Source organism: Tupaia chinensis, unplaced genomic scaffold (genome assembly GCF_000334495.1).
Source record: "Tupaia chinensis unplaced genomic scaffold, TupChi_1.0 Scaffold148626_1, whole genome shotgun sequence".
Lineage (NCBI taxonomy): Eukaryota > Metazoa > Chordata > Mammalia > Scandentia > Tupaiidae > Tupaia > Tupaia belangeri.
The window spans coordinates 1,085,729-1,106,191 of record NW_006208475.1 but is presented as its reverse complement, the minus strand read 5'-3'; the positions used below and the strand labels follow the sequence as shown (position 1 = coordinate 1,106,191).

General features: G+C 48.9%; 1 protein-coding gene across 1 annotated transcript in view; it reads left to right on the top strand.

The window, feature by feature from the left end:
- LOC102499793 (ubiquitin-conjugating enzyme E2 E2-like) overlaps nucleotides 1-20,167 on the top strand; it is a 228,494-nt gene extending 208,327 nt beyond the window's left edge. Inside the window, 1 exon segment of the mRNA XM_014585034.2 lies at nucleotides 19,361-20,167. Within this exon segment, the coding sequence (XP_014440520.1) occupies nucleotides 19,361-19,458 (98 nt within the window). The 3' untranslated portion in view covers nucleotides 19,459-20,167.
- Nucleotides 20,168-20,463: the final 296 nt, after the last annotated feature.

Sequence of the window (20,463 nt, the reverse complement as noted above, 5' to 3'; positions counted from 1 at the left end):
TTTTATTCTGGTATATTGGGTGCTATCACAAATATTATTTTTTTATTATTATTTCTTTTTTGACTTCAAAAATGCCACAGATTTTTGTATGTTCATGTTATACCCGCAACTTCACTGAACTGAGGTGTTGAAAAAGGCTCCCTAGCACTGCTGTCAGTAATTAGAAAAATGAATATAAATAGCACAAAGGCATTTAGAAAACCAAACCATTTTCTCCAGAAACAAATGTTTGATCTGAGTGGCTCATGTACAATCCTGTCTGAGAGTTTTGTCAGTTATTCACAGAAATAATAGGTAAGTATCACTAACCAAAACAAAGACTTGGTCATGGCTACCAGTATACTGAGGTACTAGCTTAGCCGAGGGATTGGTTGAAAACAGCGACGCTGATCTGCAGTGGGAAACTGCCTCCCACATGCCCATAAATCAAGGTTCTTGGCAATGATCTTTTTGGGGAAAAGAACAAAAATATAAAGCTTATAATATCACTGATATTTCATACAACATTTGTTTTACTCATATTACCAGTAAGAAAGGCGATATAGAGCCTTCAGGACTACATTAACACTAGAAATACATCAAGTACTTTATGAATTTTATGTTTACTTAAGTGGGCCGGAGGCTAACTTTACGAGGGACATAAAGGAAAACATTTCCTCCTGTAAATAATCCCCCATTTTTATCTCTAAAACTCCAGGGCGGATATAACCATGATGATTAAGGATCGACAAGAAGCATTGATTGAAATTTAGAAAATACAGAACTTTTTCCTTTCTATTGAAACTTCTTACATGACAAGTATAGCAGGGAGTGGAGAAAACAGGGCTCTGGAATTTTCTTCCACCTAGAGGTTTGTGTTCCTCTGGGCAAGTTGGCCATGTGGGCAAAGCCGTTAGTAGCAGCTGGAGAGAACATCAGTTGGTTCTTGTATACATGAGACAAAAACCACCGAAGAGCTGAGGTTTACGGGGGCACAGAGGTGCCACGACCCTTACACCGTAGAAGTTCCCAAGTACAGTTGGTAAAGAAGCCGTGAAAAATATAAAGCGTGGTCCGGAGTCTTCGTAGTTCAGAATACAGGGTTTCTAGCCAGGCAAATGCTGAGCTGCGAGTGGGAGCTGTGCTCGGATGCTACCTCCTAACTAACTTCTCGAGTTGAAGAGTCCCTCAACCCACAACCTTTCCTTGACGACTTGTTTAGGTTCTCCTATACAAAAGGAACTTTTTTTAAAAAAGAATTATTTTATTTAACTTTAATTATTTTTATTTTGACCAGAGAGGGACAGAGTGAGAGAGCGAGAGAAAATGTGAGAGAGAGAGAGGGAAAGTGAGAAAGCAAGCCACCAGGTGCAGGACTTGAACCATGGTCAGCCATATGGGAGTGCAACGCCCTTAACCACCATACCACCTGCCAGCCACAGCAACTTTTTTTAAGAGAGATTTTTGTTATAGGGCGCATGCACTCTCTGTAGAGACAGAGACAGAAAGTGAGACATCACCTCCCTGAGGGATGGCCATGCCGCAGTCCCTTCTCCTCCATTCTCCCCTCGGGATTTTAGACACACACGCACATGTGCCCAGTGTGAGTTTTAAGCCTCCAGTCCCGGTCCAGGACTCAGACCATAGTCGGCCACATGGGAGTCTAGTGACATACCATTACACTATCTGCAGGTCCCCAAAGGCAGTGTTTTATTTCAGTTAGACAGATGTTTATCATAAAAGCCACAGACTGGTCAACATGCCCGGTCTCCTGGGAAGTGGTCCAAGCACAGAATATTGTTACTTTAACTCTTCCTGGGCTGTCATGTAAAATACCTTAGACCGGAGACTTAAACTGTAGAAATTCATTTCTCAAAGATCTGGGGTGGGCTGGGAAACTGAGGCGTTGCCTGACTCAGTGTTTGGGGACGGGCTCTCTTGCTGGCTTTCAGACAGCGGCCCTCTGGTCGTGCCCTCTGATGGCCGAGAGAAAGCTCTCTGCTCTCTCTTCTCAGAAGGACGCTAAATTTGTGGGCTCGGGGCCCTTCCCATATGATCTCATTCAACTTTAAGTATCTCCTTACAGGACTGAACTAAAACAATCACAGAAGATGTGAGGGCTTCAGCATACCAGCTTGTTTAAGGGTGGGGGGACAGTTCAGTCCAGAGCACACCCTCACAGGCCGCTCTACCTGGGGAGCTCTGTAGCCTGGTTTTGTGTCTTCGTCATCCTCTCCATCCTGGAAGGTCGACCAGTCGTCCTGTTCACACTCATCACCACATTCCTTTGTCTGTATTCCAGAGTGTCCTCTCTCAGCTCCGTCCTTCCTGACCACACCCCCTCCAAGCTCCAGGGAGGCAGCATACCGCTTCTAGTACCTCCTTTATTTCCTGCCCGTCTTCCAGTTAGGTGAGAGAGAGAGAGTGAGGGAAAGCAAGAAAGCAAGCTACCAGGTCCGGGACTTGAACTGCTGTCGGCCATATGGGAGTCCAGCACCTTTAACCACTGTGCCACCCGCTGGCCCCTTCCCACCTGCCTTCTGTCAGTTTGTAAATGGCTTCATAGTGCTAGTGGCCTCTGTATGCCCTACAGTGTCTAGGTCAGTTCCTTCCGATTTGGGCACTAAAAATAAACATCAGTTGAATTGAATGCGTGAAGAATGGTCTAGATTACAACAGTCAATAATCGCAAAGACTGTTTATTAACGGGCCAGTTTTAAATGACTGATTGTGAACAGGAAGATTCCTTTAATGTTCAGAAATCTGGGAGAAGAGAACGCATGTAGAGGAGTGTGTAAATAGAACACTTCTAAAAGATTAGGCTAGATAAAGAGGAAGTTTTAAAGATGGCTGGGACCAGCTCCATTGCCTACTGTTGGGTCATGGGAAGAGTCATGACGTATTTTTCTGTGCAAAAGTGCATCATGACTTCTCTAACCACCCAGTCGTGAAGGAAGCAGGATCCGCACGGCTGACCACGGTGTGAATCCTGGCCTTGGTGTGTTGAGAAATGCACTGCCCATATTGCAGGCCCCAGATCCTGACAGGATGGGGCGATGGCGAGGAAGGGTCACGGTGTGACCACGTGCCCATTGGGGAGTGTTCCTCTGTGTTTTTCTGTCTCACCTGCCCTTAGGCAAGAAAAAAGTCTCTTAATTTATGTTTTACATTCCCTCAGTAAAATCCTCCACGGTTTTAAAACAGACGCTGGCATTCTGTCCTCAAGCAGTTCACACGGAAGTGGCTTATTCTGTAGAATTCTTTCTTCTTCACGTTCAGTAATGTGATTCGTACAACGGACGAGGTTCAAGTTCTTAATCATTCACCCGGTTTTCCAGGTCTAGGGAGCCCGGCTGACCCTTCTATAACTTTTTCCAGAGGCGATGTCTCAGTTCTTTATGAGCAAGTCACCGTGTCGCTGTATTTCTCTACTCTTTTGTGCTCAAACCAGGGCTTAAGGAGCCTTCCGTGGGTTCATAGTGACTTGACAAATTCCATTAGAAAGTCCATCTTACTTTCTGTCTGTCCTGACATCAGCACGCCGGGTCAGCCTGTGTCCCCGAGAAGCATGTCAAAATGGCTGTCTCACTGCATTTTCCATTGTCATTTTCCAGGGCCATGTCCCTTGAAGGTCATATTACAGATCGTATTATCAAAGGCACACCCACAATAGCTGCTAGGCGAGGGTTGGTTCCACCTAATGAGATATGTCCTCCCAAGCCATGAATGACTTGATGCCCCAACAAAACCTGGCTGCCTCAGTGTCTCACCGTGACTTCAAGCCAGTCTCAGGCTTACCGTGTCTAATCTGCACATTCGTCCTCAGCCCTCAGGAGTACACCGTGTACCATCTTTTTATTCTGCAAATACAGGGTGAAAACTCAGCTAAACGCAAGTGTGCAAACAGTATTTCAGTTTATGATTGCTCCTTTGCCCCTCCTCAGCCCCTCTGTTGCCTTTCTTTAAAAAAAAAATTTATTTAATTGTATTTATTTATTCTTTTTTTTAATTTGACCAGAGAGAGAGAGAGACAGAAAGTGAGAAAGCAGAGAAGCATGTCAAAATGGCTGTCTCACTGCATTTTCCATTGTCATTTTCCAGGGCCATGTCCCTTGAAGGTCATATTACAGATCGTATTATCAAAGGCACACCCACAATAGCTGCTAGGCGAGGGTTGGTTCCACCTAATGAGATATGTCCTCCCAAGCCATGAATGACTTGATGCCCCAACAAAACCTGGCTGCCTCAGTGTCTCACCGTGACTTCAAGCCAGTCTCAGGCTTACCGTGTCTAATCTGCACATTCGTCCTCAGCCCTCAGGAGTACACCGTGTACCATCTTTTTATTCTGCAAATACAGGGTGAAAACTCAGCTAAACGCAAGTGTGCAAACAGTATTTCAGTTTATGATTGCTCCTTTGCCCCTCCTCAGCCCCTCTGTTGCCTTTCTTTAAAAAAAAAATTTATTTAATTGTATTTATTTATTCTTTTTTTTAATTTGACCAGAGAGAGAGAGAGACAGAAAGTGAGAAAGCAAGCCACCAGGTCCAGGACTCAAACTGCAGTCGGCCAGTGGGAGTGTCCAGCACCTTAACCACCACGCCATCTGCTGATTCCGCCCCTTCATTTCCATACCTAAGCAAATCATATACACAGACATAGGGATATATTTCTATCTTTTCAGTTTGTTGTTGGAGGATTTAGTTAAAAACAGGTCTGATAAATAAGTCCAGCTGACGTCTCAAAATCTTGAAATCAGTCACCAAGAAAAGGGGTCTCCGGGTGCCAGTGTCTGGGCAGGTCTTCTCTAAAATGGACCCTCCTCACTGTCGCTTTATAGATTTCGTCCTGAGTCCCTGTGGGAGGCGGGTGGGACGGGTAACACGCACCAGCTTTGTAGCGGGGCCTGGTTTGCTGTTTGCACGTGTCCACGTGGGAGGAGGGACCAACCAGTCTCAGCACCTCTTCCCTGGAATCATCCCATCCGGATGTTGCTTACGAGCCAGTTCCGTTGTGAAAAGCACAGTTTGGAGACCCCCACGAATTCCCATGATGAGTTAGTACTATCGACCACAAAGACGTTCGGACGAGGTCAATTAAGAGCACCTGGGAAACTAAAGTCTCAGCCTGTGTGTGACATCAGGATCTTTATAGGGTGGGATGGACATATGGCAACCCCACGGACTTTGGTTTGACAGATGAAAACTAACCAGCTAATGAAACGAGGCCCCAGAGTAGTCCTCATTTTTATTTTGGTTTGTGACTTGCTCAGATAAGAAGGACGGCTTGTTTGCACAACCGTGCACATTTGAAGGACTCCAGAAACACTCAGTGAAGCCCTTCACGTCACTCCCAGGGATCAGCACTTCCAAAGCTCCCCTGGTGTGGAAGGCATTAAGTCTCCAGTTGTGTGATCAGCCCTAAGCACTTCCTGTCACCTTCTGACCCCCATGGCCACTAGACTACCGTGAGATTTAAATAACTGAGCTCATTTTGATTTCCGATTCTAATCAAAATTTTTAAATACTTGCCTCCAGAACAGGAAGAAAAGGTAGTCGTACGTACCTAACAGCAGCAGCTGGTCCGTCTGCTATAAGCAGTTTACATGCGTCCTATATCCCTCCAATTTTTCTTTTCTGGTGCGATGTCAGGTTGTACCAAATGTGGTAGAAACATCTGCTCGTCACTTCAGTACAAATTTTAAAGTCTGGCTAAGATAGTTCATAGGAATCTCAGCCACAATGGCTTGGCATTATGTATTAATAGGTTACAAGTAACCGCTTAGTCCAGCGGGTGGTGTAGTGGTTAAGACGCTGGACTCCCGTGTGGCTGACTGTGGTTCGAGTCCCAGACCCGTCAACTTGAAAGTCACAGTGGGCAGGCGTGTGTGTGTGTCTCCTAAGAGGAGACTGGAAGAGAAGGGATTACAGCATGGTCATCCCCCCTGGGGCTCGGAAGGGCAATTTCTCGCTTTCTGTCCCTCTGTCTCTCTCTTTCTCACTCTCTCTCTCTCTCTGGTGAGTGCATGGACCCTATAGCCCAATCAATCAATCAATCAATAAACTCTCTTCCCCTCCTCCCAACTCTTTCCGTCTCTCTTTCATTTAAAAGAAAAGAAAAAATGGATGAAAAAAAACTAAACTAAAACAGAAAGCGAAGGTCAGATTTCCGTGAGGAATGACTGGCACCGTCAGCACGTGGGAAGGAATGACCAGAACCCGACCCTAGAGAAGGGACGCACAGGTGCCACCGTGGGCCAGGCGTCACACTGGTCCTGACACGGGCCGAGTGCGTGGTAGCTTTCAGCTGCTGGATGGAGTAACTCCCGGTCCCTCCTTGTCAGAAACCTACACTGCTCACACACGCATCCTTTTTTCGGTTTTGCTTTTGATGTTTTGGTTACAGGGTGTGTGCACTTACCAGAGAGACGGATCGAGAGGGAGAAAGCACCTCCGGTGGCGCGTGTCCTGCCACAGTGCCGGCATTTCTCCATGTTGGCATGTAGGGCACACACGCTCATGCACCAGGACCAGGAGTCACGCCTCGTGGGTAGCCTGTGGTAGCCAGCTCCCCTGACCAGAGGCCACAGCCCACCTCACACGCACTCTCGCGTCCTCACTGTGTTGTGTTCACGTCACACGTGTGAGGGTAAGTGCAGCCTCTCTTTAAAGTTCTCTGAAAACGTACGTCCCACGGGAGAAGATGGCTCACTGGGAGACGGTCGAATGATGTGGACCGAGGTATATGAGCATGTTCTGTGGGAGAGGAGGACTTGCGAGGTCCGAAAGGAGAAGAAGGCCGGGGAATTAGCCAGATCAGGAGGGAGGTACGAGACCCAAGCTGGGTTTCCCCTGCTTTACAAAACGGCTACAGAACCTCTCAGAGAGACACCCGACTTTACATCTCTACACTCTGGTGAAGAGTGACAAACCTGGAGAGTTTTGCTTTACGGCCTTGTTTTAACGTAGGCCTGCCCTTCTTTTTCTTTTTCTTAGATTTTTGCCCTAGGGCACGTGCACTCGCCTGAGAGAGCCACAGAGAAGGGAAAGTGAGAAATCAGCCCCGGGGAGATGGCCACGCCACAATCCATTTTCCTCTCAGGATTTAGGGCACACATGTACATGCTTATAATCTACTTTTTTTCCTTTTTTTTTAATTTTTAAATTTTCCATAGGGCATGCACACTCATGAGAGACAGAGAGGAAACGTGAGAAAGCAAACCGCCAGGTCTGGGACTCGAACTGCAGTCGGCCTTATGGAAATCCTGTGCCTTAACCACCATGCCAGCAGCGTATGTTTTAGCTGCTGGGTCCAGGATTCGAACTGCGGAATCAGCCACGTAGGATCCAACCATCTTAACCACCATGCCACCTGCTGGCCTGGCATTTCTTTCAGATGAGAGAGGTTTGCAGCTGGGCTGGGACGTGTGCGGTCAGGAAGGTCAGCAGGTTGCAGAGGCCAGTGTGACAGGGCTTATTGAGAGTAATGGCATCCTGCCGGGAGGAGCAACAGGAGGCGAGGGTCGGATTTTCACCCTAAGGAGGTTACAGGGGCGGTTGGACAGAGGGAAGTTGTCTCAACTCTGAAAAGATTCAAATCCAATTTAAAATGCTGATCAGAGAAAAGCCCGTAATAAACAATGTGTCTTTTAATTTCCCTGCTCACACGTGAGACAAGATGATCTGCCGGAACAGCTCAGCATTATCTTACAGGGGTTCCCGTGTACGGGGATTGCCGTGTTAGGTGCCTCTCGCCCTCCGCTCGCCTTCCTCTGTGCTTTAAGCCTTCGTGTGAGATCAGTGGTTTGCGTTTTCTTCGTTGGAGGTTGGTCTCCCTGGAGAAGATCAGAATGACAGTGCAGACTCTATTAAAGTGCTGTCCAGCATGGTTATTAAAGGTTACAAACATGGACACCACCTCACACTGATGGATTACTTTATCGTATAGGCCAGCACGTCGCAGTTGGTGAGCATAAAGGTTTTGCCATGCATTAATTTTCCTTTTCGAATGATGACTTCCTAGTATTCGTAGTCACCTCTGTCTCATCAACACGTTTGCCTCTTTCGAAAACCCCTATTTCCTGCAGAAACAATGATGGAGGCGAGCAAAATACTGAAATAGCCTCTATTAAAGAGAACGCCATAAAAGCACTGGGAACAGTAATTTAGTAGGTGAGAAAAATCCCTCTGGCGTGTCAGTTACTGGCAGAAATGCATCTGGGTGTGTAGCCGGCCTCGTTGGACCCGGTGGGTTGGAGAGAGTTAAAAGTTTGTAAGAAGGGAACTTGCGTGACCAGGTTTGCCTTTTCATAGCCCGAAGTCTAGGTTATCCAGGAGTGCAGAGACTGAAGACAGGGGCCCATTCGGGAAGGTATTTTGGTGGTCAGGACAGAGATACCAGAGGCCATGATGGCACAGAGAAGGATCGGGAGATCCCGGGGCTCAGAATCCCTCGGGCTTCATCTCCTGACCCCTGTGGCCAGGTGGCTAGTGAGCGAATCTCGTCCCGGAGAAAGTGACCCTGAGCGTGCCTGGTCTCACACAAGTTGTCAGGCCAGTCCTGGTGAGCTAGCAGGGTGCATGCTGGACCCGAGAGCAATAGTTCGTTGTTTCTTTAACCTACCTGTCCCCCCACCAAGCCGCCCACCCCATCCTCTGCTAGGCAAAGAATGGAAAACAGGCTCACAACGTTCCGTCTGTGATCCACGAGGGCTTATTTGAACGGGGTTTTACACCGACGATAGAGGTGCAGTGAGAGTTTGGATCCCAGAGTAGACCTGTCCACATGACTGAAGCAAGCGTGGGGAGAGCAGGTGAGTGTGGACAAAGAGTGGTCTGTGATGGGACGTGTCACCCACGCGTTAGACAGCAGCCGGTTCGAGTTCAGGCCAGACGTCACAGCGGGCCGGCAGGTGGCGTGGTGGTTAAAGGCGCTGGATCCCCTCATGGCTGACTGCGGTTCACGTTCCGGACCTGGCAACTTGATTTCTTTCTCTCCACCCCCCGCCCTCACAGCCCCACTGTGTCCCTCTCTGGTCAAATAGAAATAAACAAATGAATGAATGAATGAATACATAAATAAATAAAGTAATTCTTTTTTTTTTTTTTGTAGAGATTTTCACTGTAGGGCGCGTGCGCTCGCCAGACAAACAGAGAGAGACATTAGAGACAGAAAGCGAGAAATCACCCCCCAGGGGGGAATGGTCACGCCGCAATCCCTTCTCCTCCATTCTCCTCTCAGGATCTTGGGCACGCACGCACACGCGCCCAGCGTCAGTTTTAAGCCACCGGGGCTGGGACACGAACCGCGGTCGACTACGTGGGAGGCCAGCAACATAGCCATTACGCTAACTGCTGGTTCCCTAAAGTAATTCTTAAGGGAGAAAAAAAAAAAAAAACCAGCAGGCTTGCATTCCGGCAAGACATCATAGAACAGGAAGCCATGAATACAGACCAAATGTAAGAGCCTTGTCCAAGAATGAAAACCTTCAGAGACCGAGAGAAGGTCGACCAAAAGCTTGAAGTGGAAGCAAGAGGTCAGCAGTAGGCAGTGGGTTGCACTGTCTGCTTTCGACCTGGAGCAGGTAGCTCGATGTTAGACTCCAGAAAGTGGGACCAGGCCTGCCAAAATGCTCAGCACCTTGAGTCAGTGACTCGGACAGTCATGGACCCTCTCGGTCCAAGTGTCATTTAGGCCCGGGCACAGGAAGGTGGAAGGAGCCAGTGAGGGCCTGCTGCCACCCCAGGCTGCACTCTCCTGACCAGTGGCTTTAATTCCTTACTAAGTAACTTATTAAGGACGTACTTCATGGTCATCATCAGTGTCCCGGACAGTGCTGCTTTGGGATACACAGCCGAGAGACACTGCTGTCCTCGACGCGAGGGGACATGGCCAGTACAGAGGGTTACGCCGTCCTCGGTAGAGGAAAGGGTCAGACCGTGACGCCGTTGGTTCCCGCCTTAGTGGATTTGGTAGCTCCCCTCGCAGGAGAGCATGAGAACCAGGCCTCCGCACAGATCAAAGCGCACACCTTCTGTGGCCAGCCTCCCGTGGCTCACCAGGCCACCCTAATGACTTCCAGCAGCCAGAGACAGGCAGAGTCGAGCAAACTGACACCGTGGATGCGCCCGTCGACTCTGGCTCTGAGCCGAGTTATTTCTATTTTGGGCTCAAGTCCAGGTTCCCACACGTGGTGGAGCCCTCAGCGTGACAGTATCGGGGCCTGGCTTCTGCAGTCACACCCCCTCTCACAGTCTCCTGTCCCCCCCGTCCACTGAAGGGAAGTATGAACAGGAAAAACGGCCTGCAGGGAGATTACAGCACAGTCTGTAGTGGGTGGCTATGTTTGAGGACTGTAGGCTGAAAAACACGTGTTTCCGTTTTTTAATTTTTAAGAAAAGGTGTGCACTACAGACAAGTCTCACTAAATTACTATTGCCGTGTCTCGTTCCACATGGAGCAGAGAGCAGAGTCTGTCGTCTCTCGTGGCCAGAGGCCTCAAGGAAAGTACTGCAAGTCATTTTTTCCCCATGTTGGTAAAAGCAAATGTTTGTAGAAAATATGTTTTTTAAAAAACAGAAAACAGGGGAACCAGCAGTTAGCGTAATGGCTATGTCGCTGGACTCCCACGTAGTCGACCGCAGTTCGCATCCCGGACCCAGTATCTTAAAATTCACACCTGGCGCGTGTGCGTGCATGCCCAAGATCCCAAGAGGAGAATGGAGGAGAAGGGATTGCGGCGTGACCATCCCCCCTGGGGGGTGATTTCTCGCTTTCTGTCTCTAATGTCTCTCTCTGTCTGTCTGGCGAGCGCATGTGCCCTACAGTGAAAATCTCTCAAAAAAAAAAAAAAAAAAAACACATAAAACAGCAATGACCAAAAGACTGGGCATGTGGTTGGTACAGGCCAAAGGGGCAAACGCTGCCATCTCCGTGAAGTCTCGCATTCGGGCCGACTCGGGGTCTGGGAGTCCGTCGGCGGGTGTGTGGCTGAGTAGGAGTGGTGTGCTCGCCCGAGGGGAGCTCACTTAGAACTAGACAGGGATAAACCCTGGTGCGCCGCAGCCTGGGCGAGCCCCGGAGACGTGCTTCGTACAAGACGCCAGTCACAGAAGACGGCGTGCTGTGAATCCGGTTGTACAGACGTTGCAGAATCGGCGAATCTAGGGGTACGGGGGACGGGGGGGGAGTGAGTGGCTGCCCAGGCCTAGCCCGGAGGGTTTAGGGGAAGGGGAGTGACTGCTAATGGGCATGGGTTTCTTTCTGGGGTGATAAAAATATTCTAAGATGGATGGTGGTAACTGATGGTTGGATAACTGAACAGAATAGAAACCATCAAGGGATATACTTTTTTAAAGAGGGGGAAGCTATAGGGCGTGTGCACTCGCCAGAAGGACAGAGACAGAGAGACAGAAAGTGAGAAATCACACTCACCCACCTAGGGGGAGGGGTGGCCACACCGCAATCCCTTCTCCTCCATTCTCCTGTCGGGATCTTGGGCACGCACGCACACGCGCCCGGCGTGAGTTTTAAGCCACCGGATCCAGGACTTGAACCTCGGTCAACTACATGCAAGTCCAGTGACATAGCCATTATGCTAACTGCTGGTCCTGAGGTATATACTTTCAATGGATTTTTGTATGATATGTGAATTATCTCTCCATGAAACTGGTTTTTTTAAGGGTAGTGTCTGGCCACCCCATGGCCGGGTGTTACGTGAACTGGGTCCCATGCGGCCTGTCACACAATTTGAGTATTGGACTTGGTGGCTTAAACACACCAGGTATACATGCATGGTGTGCCCAAAAATCCCAAAAAAGGGACGGAAATGGAGAAGAAAGGATTTCAACTTGACCGTGACCCATGGAGGGTAGGGGGGCTTTCTCACTTTCTCTCTCTCTATTCTCCCGATCACCACCATTCCACTAGCACACGTACCCTCTTTGTAAAAATCGGGGGAAAAATATCTGGTGTGCAATATTTTCTTATCTTCCCCTTTTCCTGAACCACTTGCTATAGCTGCAGCTTTCTGACGTAGCATCTGGGGAACGCACCGTGCGGGTCTCGGGTGTCTTGAGCACGTCCTCAACGGTAAGGGCATTTTCTGAGAGTTCATTAGGAGTTCTTGCTTAACTAAGCCTGGAACGGCAATCCGATTGCCTCTCGGTAGGAGCGCACCATCTGTGCTGTTCTCCAAAGGCGTGTGCTCACAGAGCGCTTTACATTCCAAAGCACATTGCCTTCATATACGGAGCATCGATGTGTAGGCTTAGCCAATGCGTTTACGTCTTTAAACATATTTTATACAGTGTATACCTCTAAGTTCTAGCGAGTGTATTTTCACTGTATTTCTGTAGTATTTTTAGTGTTTGTTGAGCAGACTCAACTCCAGGGGCATTGATTTGGAATGGCTTTCATTTTCATTATTGCCTTCAGCCATGTTTTGGTGAATTTTTTTTTTTTTTAATCCATTAACAATGTCAAGCGGATCTTATGGCATTAAAGCCTCTTTCAGTTATTAAAAGGTCAGTCTGGCCCATCTTGAAGCTTCCATCTCATACCTAATTTAGATCTAATCTTATCTTCCAGTCCATCAGAATGGGGGGACATGGTCTGGTTCTCAGACACCTCCTTTGTTTGGTGGTGGGGCTAGGTTATTTATGGGTAAGCAATGTGTACCCCATAGGTATCATCCTCCCTACTTGTCGCCATACACTGTTTTGCCATCTGTGCCTTTTGGGTGACTAGTATCCACATGCCATGTCACATTGGGTAATTCGGAGAGCTCACTGGCCAGCTCTCTGACGTTAAAGACCCAGCCCTGGCCATGGGCAGGTCCGGGTCATGGTTCAGGTCTCCTTGTGTACTCAGGCATGCACCAGCTGGTGGAGGCTGGGCGGATCACAGGGCAGGGACCCTGCCGGGGGGCGGGCCCCCTGCCGGTACTGCCTCCCTCCTCCCCTCTCTCTCTCATGGAATTAATAAATAAATGAAAAATGAAAAACAGTTCTGACTCTGCCTCCTTGACCAACCCCTTCTCCATTGATCTGTTGGTAAATATTTAACAACCAGCTGAGAGTGGTGTTGGACGTGCCTATGTCTACAAATACATTCAGTACACGTTTTTCTGATGTAAAGAATGTATAGTACAGGGCCGGCAGGTGGCATGGCCGACCACAGTTCGAGTCTCCAATTTGGCTGCTTGCTTTCTCACTTTCCCTCCCTCTCTCTTTCTGGTCAGATTAAAAAATAATAATAACAAATAAAATTAAATAATAAAATGATTCTTTTAGAAAAAGAATATATAGCATGTAATTCATAACTAATAATAAAGTATACAGGACTCTTTAATGCAAATTCCATATAGCCAATGGGTTCTTCAGAATATTTAGTTGATTCTGCCCAGCTTTTTTATCTGTATTCAACCTATGTTGCAACATATATTCATCAGCGTGTATGTTTTTGTTTGTTTGTTTTAAGAGAGATTTTTGCTATAGGGTGTGTGCACTTGCCAGAGAGACAGAAAGCGAGAAATCGCCCCCCAGGGGGAATGGCCATGCCGCAATCCCTTCTCCTCTGTTCTCTTCTCGGGATCTTGGGCATGCATGTACACGCGCCTGGCATGAGTTTAAGCCACCGGGTCTGGGACTCAAACCACAGTCGGCTATGTGGGAGTCCAATGACGTAACCACGTACTGGTCCCAATAAAGGGTATATTTATAACATGAAAGTTTGGTAAGATTTGTATTTAAGAAGTAAAATAAAAGTGAAACAAAGGGGACCAGCAGTTGGCGAAATGGCTATGCCGCTGGACTCCCAGCGAGTCGAGGGCTGGGTCAGGGTGCTGCCTGAGAGCCTGTCTCCTTAGGTCTCCAGCCGGGGGTCATGCTTCAGAATCTCCGTGCTGGCATTCCGGTCTTTGGATCGCTTGTCCCCTCGTGGCTTTGAGTGGGAAGGTCATCTTGTCCCCGCTTCCATGAGAGGAGGGAGGACAGGGCGCCCACACAACCACACACCACACTCCCAGATGGCCGTGGCCTGCCCCCCTCTCCTCTCCCGTGTCTTCTGACCGACCCCGGCGTGCACAAAGCAGGTCCCCTTCCTCTGACTCCCGTCCTGAGGGAGATGTTACTGCCTCTAGAACTTGGGGTACTTGATGGCGACTTTCAGCTCCCCTGCCTGTTAAATCTGGAGTAAAAGCGTATCTCTCCAGACTTATGTGCGGTTTTCTTTAACATTCTGAATCTTAGCTCTAGTGTAATAATGTCCACCATTTCATTTCAATCATAGAAATGATTTTTTTCTCCCTAAATCACTTTATGAGTCACGTACATACACAGTCTGTCTTCTCAGGGTGCTTAATCAGTCTGATTTTAATTCCGCCTGTAATTCATCATCTGGTCCCTCCAGGTTCCAAAATACAAAACCCCAAGTTTGTTCTAATCACTTGATTTTCAATTTGTCAACCCAGGGGAGCCCCAGCATTCCTAAATCTTGATAACATTCTTCAGACAGACCCGTGAGCCCCACATCCCTCGGGTGAAACAGCTTTAAATGCTCTAAGTCTTCCTATCATTAAGACGACAGCTCTCCAGAACAATTTTAGTGAAGGGAAGGGATAGGGTGGGGTAAAAGCTTACCCTAGCAGATATCAAAACCTATAATAAAGCTGTAGTGATTTTTTTTAAGAATTATTTTATTGGGACCAACAGTTAGTATAATGGCTATGTCGCTGGACTCCCACGTAGTCAACTGCGGTTTGAGTCCCGGACCCGGGGACTCAAACTCATGCCTGGCGTGTGTGCGTGCGTGCCCAAGATCCCGAGAGGAGAATGGAGGAGAAGGAATTGGGGCACAGCCATCCCTCCTGAGGAGTGATTCTCGCTTTCTGTCTGTCTCTGTTTCTCTGGTGAGCGTGCACGCCCTATATCCTGCGATTAATGCACAGGAATCCCATGTGGCCAGCCATGGTTCGAGTCCCAGACCCGGTGGCTTGAAACTCACACCAGTGCGTGTGTGGCCATCCCACCTGGGAGGCAATTTATCGCGTTCTGTCTCTCCGTCTCTTTCTATCTCTCGGGTAAATGCACACTCCCTACAGCAAAAATCTCTCAAAAGAAAAAGAGAATTAGGATTGATACAGTGTTGGGGAGACTGCCTAGAAAGGATAAGTTGCACATCTTTTACGGAAGGGCAGTTTGGCAGTATTTCCCGGAAGTTGGATGTGCCCTTGGGTCCAGCACCGTGACTTTGAGGATCTTCGTGCAGGAGCTGACGCACGTGCTCAGAGATCTATACAGGACTGTAATACGGTCCTCACAGGAGAAAATCAACATCTAACTGCGACCGTTGGGGTGACGTGGAAACGAATCTGACTACGCAAAGGAATGCCCTTCGGTTATTACGGATAAGGAGCTGGGCCTCTGCGTCCCGTCTCAGAAGTCCAGCTGCAGTGCAGCCTGTCGCTACGGAGGAAAGCGCAAGTTGCCGGCTGTCCGTCACGTGACTCTCATTTGATTTACATATAATAAATAGCAAAGTGTGGAAGGATTGAGCATTAAACCGTTTACTGCCTACCTCAAGATGGAAAGGGTTAGAGGAAGAAGATAATAGTTCTTCACTTCCTCCTTTATTATTCGAATTTACTATAATGTGCATCTATTACTGTTTAATTTCATCAAAGACTTCAATTAAATAAACTGAAACAAGGCTAGACCAAATCATGGAAGAAAGATGTCATGAAGGAAACAAAATGGTGCTGTCCATCCTCATCGCAAGTCCAACCCACAGAATAACGGAATACTCTCTGGCCAGTTCGTGTCCAGAGACCTCCCTGGGCATGCTGGGGACCCGGGGCCCAGGATCCAGCAAGAGGTGGGTGGCAGCGCGTGGGAGCTGTACCTTTCACTCGCTGTCACTCATGGAATCAATAAGCAAACTTCATTAAAAAAAAACAAAGTAGATCTGTAGTCATTGGTATAAAGCATTATTCATTGCAGAATGATTAAAAAAAAAAAGATGATTACAAAAGCAGACTGTAAATTACCCCCTTTTTTTAACACTGGGTGTTTACAGAAGAAGTAGAGGAAGAAATATGTCCAGGTACTAACAGTGATTTTCTCCGCATGAATTTAATGACGGTCTTCACTTCCATCTTTCTATCTTACACACTGTCTGAGGTGGTTATAAAATTATTATTAATTATTGGTTTTAGTTGGTATGTGTGGTTTTATAGATGGTAAACATTTTTCTTCTTAAGATAAAATTTGAAAAGGTAAAAAGAACTCCGAGAAAAAGTAAATGTTAATTATTTAAGCATGCAAAAACATGCTTGTACTATGCAAATTGTTACCAGCACTCTAACTTATTTTAGAGACCGGTCTCCCTTCTGTCCCCACTGAAATAACACCACTTGATACAACACCTTTTCCCAACCCATGGCTTCCCGTTCCCTTTATCCTTGTCTCGGTGGTGGTGTTTGTTCGTTCGCCACAGGGCGCGTGCACTTGAAGGAGAAAGATGTGGAGAGACGGTGATGGGGGAGGGGGAAATCAGCCCCAGGAACGATGACCACATCGTTCTCCTCCATTCTCTTCCTGGGACCTTGGGCACACTTGAACATGTGCCTGGTGTGATTTTCAAGCTGACGGGTCCAGGACCCAAACTGCGGTTGGCCGTGTGAGAGCCCAGCGCCTTATCCACTACGCCACCTGCTGGTCTCTCATCTGTGTCCTTCTGCCCCTTCTGAGCTAAACCCACAGGCCTGTCTTGTTCCCTTGAGCACACTGCGTGAGGGTAGGGCCTCGTCATTCCTGCAGCCAAAGCCTTACCTGGGTCAGTAAGTTAGGAAGGGCAGGGTCTCTCCCGGGGTCTCACTAATGCAAGTTCTGCCGTGCCTCTGCCTCAGGGGTGTAGACAGCGGCTGTCGGGGATACCGCCTTGTAGACTTTGCATTCTAGCCCTGCTCCGGGACTTGAAACAAGATGGACTTGTTCCGAAGCTGGAGAACTAGGACTCGAGGCTCGCTCTGGCCGTCTGTGTTCAAGAGCATTACTTAGTCTCAACTGAAGACCACTTTTTTTTTTTTTTTAAGTATTTTGGGCTGGTTCCCAGGTATTTTGTTGTCAGTATTCAGTGTTACGAGTTTAAATCTTGAATCTCCGCTGAACTGGTTTAGGTGGTAGAGGTTTTGGGAGAGTGAAGGAGTAGGCAGAAAGGCAGAAGTCGGGACAAACCCGCAGACTGGGTCTCTTCCTGACTCAGCGAAGGAGGGCTCCTCCCTGGGACAACTAGACCATCAGAGCACGATTCCAAGAAAACGTAAGCAAGGTTTTGCTAGGCAGACTTTCTTATTTTAGAATTATTTATTCCATTTCATTCATTAGTTTTTGTTTGTTTGTTTGTTTTTGTTTTTTGAGAGGTTTTTGTGGCATGTATGCACCAGAAAGACAGAGAGAGACAGAGACAGAAAGCAAGAAATCACCCCCCAGGGGGGATGGCCACTCCACAATCCCTTCTCCTCCATTCTCTCCTCTCAGGATCTTGGGCACGCACGCACACGCGCCCAGCGTGAGTCTGCAGTCGACTACATGGGAATCCAGCAACATAGCCATTACTCTAGCTGCTGGTCCCTTTTTGTTGTTGTTGTTTAATTTGACCAGAGAGACAGAGAGGGAAAGTCAGAAAGCAAGCTGCCAGGCCCAGGACTCTAACCGTGGTCGGCCACGTTGGAGTCCAGCGCGCTAACCACCAGGCCACCTGCTGGCCCCATCAGCAGACTTTCAAAGACTTTGTATATCATCTACCTCAGCAGAGAGTTACAAGGTGGTATTTCTGTTATACCTTAAATACTGAGAAGGTGTGACCATGAGCACCTCAATAGGTTAGTTTTGTTTTGTTTTCTTTTTTTGGTTTTTGTTTGTCTTCTTTTTTTTTTTTTTTTTGGGGGGGGGAGAGGTTTTTGCTATAGGGTGCGTGCGCTCGCCAGACAGACAGACAGAGAGACAGAAAGCAAGAAATCACCCCCCAGGGGGGATGGCCACTCTGCAATCCCTTCTCCTCCATTCTCCTCTCGGGATATTGGGCACGCACGCACACATGCCGGTGTGAGTTTAAGCCACCAGGTCCGGGACTCAAACCATGGTCGACTACGTGGGAGTCCAGCGACATAACCATTACTCTAACTGTTGGTCCCAGTAAGTCCGAGCTTTGAAATCTGCCCAAGTTGCAAGTGGGACTGGGCCCCAGACACACCTTTATAGGCTCCTCTCTCTCTTCCCGTTTAGCGTTACTGTGCTGCGTTTTCTTACTTTCCCTATTGTTTTTCTTCTCGCGGGCTGCTCTACTGCGCCCCTATTCAGCACTGAAGCAGAGGAGATAAAAATCAGGGCCAGCCCCTGACGCCCCGGCATAGCCCTGTGTACGGGAGCCGGGTCCCACGAGCCTGGCCACGGTCTGATTTCCAGTCCCTGCAGCTGGGGACCTCACACAGGCATGTGGTGTGTGTGCCCACGTGGGGACAAGGTGGGGAAGTGGAGCAGGAAGGACTGTGGCATGCCTACGTCCCCGGGGGAGTTCTCTCTGTCTCACACACACACGTGCAAGCACACATACCCTCTGGCGATCAAAGCTAAAAATAATAGAAGTAAAATCAGAAAGAGTGAAACCAGAGAGTTGGAGGGAAAGGAGTAGATTCTGGGTGCTCCAGGAAGCTCAGTCCGCTTTCTAAGGGCTCGGCATGTTCACGTTCCATGTGGAGCCAGGTGGCCGTCTTCAGGCACCCTGTGGTGGAGCGCGTGGGTGTGGCTCCCAGCCCTGCCCCACTCCCAGGTGGCCTCCCGCCCTGACCTCCAGTTTCCTCCCTGTGTGAGCCCCTGTGTTCAGGTGCTAGGAAATAGTCATCTTCCCGCCAGCTCCCCGGGTTTTCATCAGGCCAGGCTGTGTAGACGTGTGTATTCCCAGGTTGGGAGGCCAAGGGCAGCCCTCCTGTCTCTGGTTTCGTGGGAGCTCCACTGCCCTTCTTGGGGTTTGGCTGAGGCCCAGCACCCCTCAGAGCAGGGCTGGTGCAGACTCGGGAGCCAGGGCACCCAGGCCATCCGGACCTCTCCCTAGAGCTCTTCTGGGACCCGCCCCTCACAGTCCATCCAGGTCTCTTCAGTGAAATGTCTCCTCGAAGCTGGGGGAGCAGGATGGGAAGTGGGGAACCGGGACAGAAGACAGGATGTCATGGAAAACCGATGAGCGTGGCCCAGGCGGAGGGCGCGTGGGCAGCTGCCGGGAAGCGTGTCCTGGAGCGGCAGGGCCTGGCTCCCCGCGCCTCCCCACCCACCCCTGCTCCAGGGCTGCTGCCGGCAGTACTGACTCCTCCTCTGCTTCCCTCGCAGCCGACCCCCTGGTGGGCAGCATCGCCACGCAGTACATGACCAACAGGGCGGAGCACGACCGGATGGCCAGACAGTGGACCAAGCGGTACGCCACCTAGGCGCCACCACGTGCACGCACACTCACCAAGTGCATCGCAGCCCGCCCCGTCCTCGGCCGGCTCAGCCCCTTTCTATGACATCTGGACTGTTCCCTGCCGGTGTCGGCCATCGCCCTCCCCGCCCCGCTGTCCCCTCCCTCCCCTCTCTTGTTTTATTCCCATTTAAATTTCTGTTCACTTGAAAGACCTGGGATTGCCCCCCAGCCCACCTCCACGTGGATGGGAACTTTTGTTTTCAGTGCAAACCATGTGGGACCTGCCATGGTAAGAGCTTTCTCACAAGCTTCATATTACTGTGTGGTTTTGTTTCTCTGTCGTTTGTTTTCTTTCCATTTTTTTTCTTTTTCCTTTTCCTTTACGTGACCTTTGGGGAAACACAAATTCAGAATTCTCTCTGGTTTCTACTTCCATGTAGTGCTTCGGGTTCCTTTTTTTGTACTGAAGTCTTTATTGGTGGGTGCATGCTACTGGGAACAAGGTTTTGTACAAAAGCTTCGATCAGAATCACTGTGCATTACTGAGACCCCGTCTATCACGAGCCTTCTGTCCCCCACGCAGAAGACTGTTGGATTGAACAAAATAATATGTATTTTGATTTACTTCCAAGTGCTTGTAAATTTCTTAGGGACCTGCCACTTTGGACTGTGGATCAGTTGATGTACACTTGTATTATTAAAGCACTCAATAAATCACTGTGGCTGAAAATCGCGCTCCTGGTGACGGCGCTGGCTTTGTGTCCCGTGGCCGCGGAGCCCTCCACGCGGCGAGGCTCATCTCCTTCAGTCACGGGTTCAAGTGTGTGTTCATCTCAAACCTCTGGAGTTGCTGCGCACGTGGGATGCCTCTCGCCATCAGTGGCCCGGCGATGTCATGGTGGTCAGTGGATCACTGTCATTTACGTACTGGCTGGACATCCCTTCTGCTACCACTTCCCTTACCCGGCAGCTAAAAGGTGTGACCCCAAAAACAGCCTTCTGGGGAGCATGGAGTCCCAGCCACGTTGTG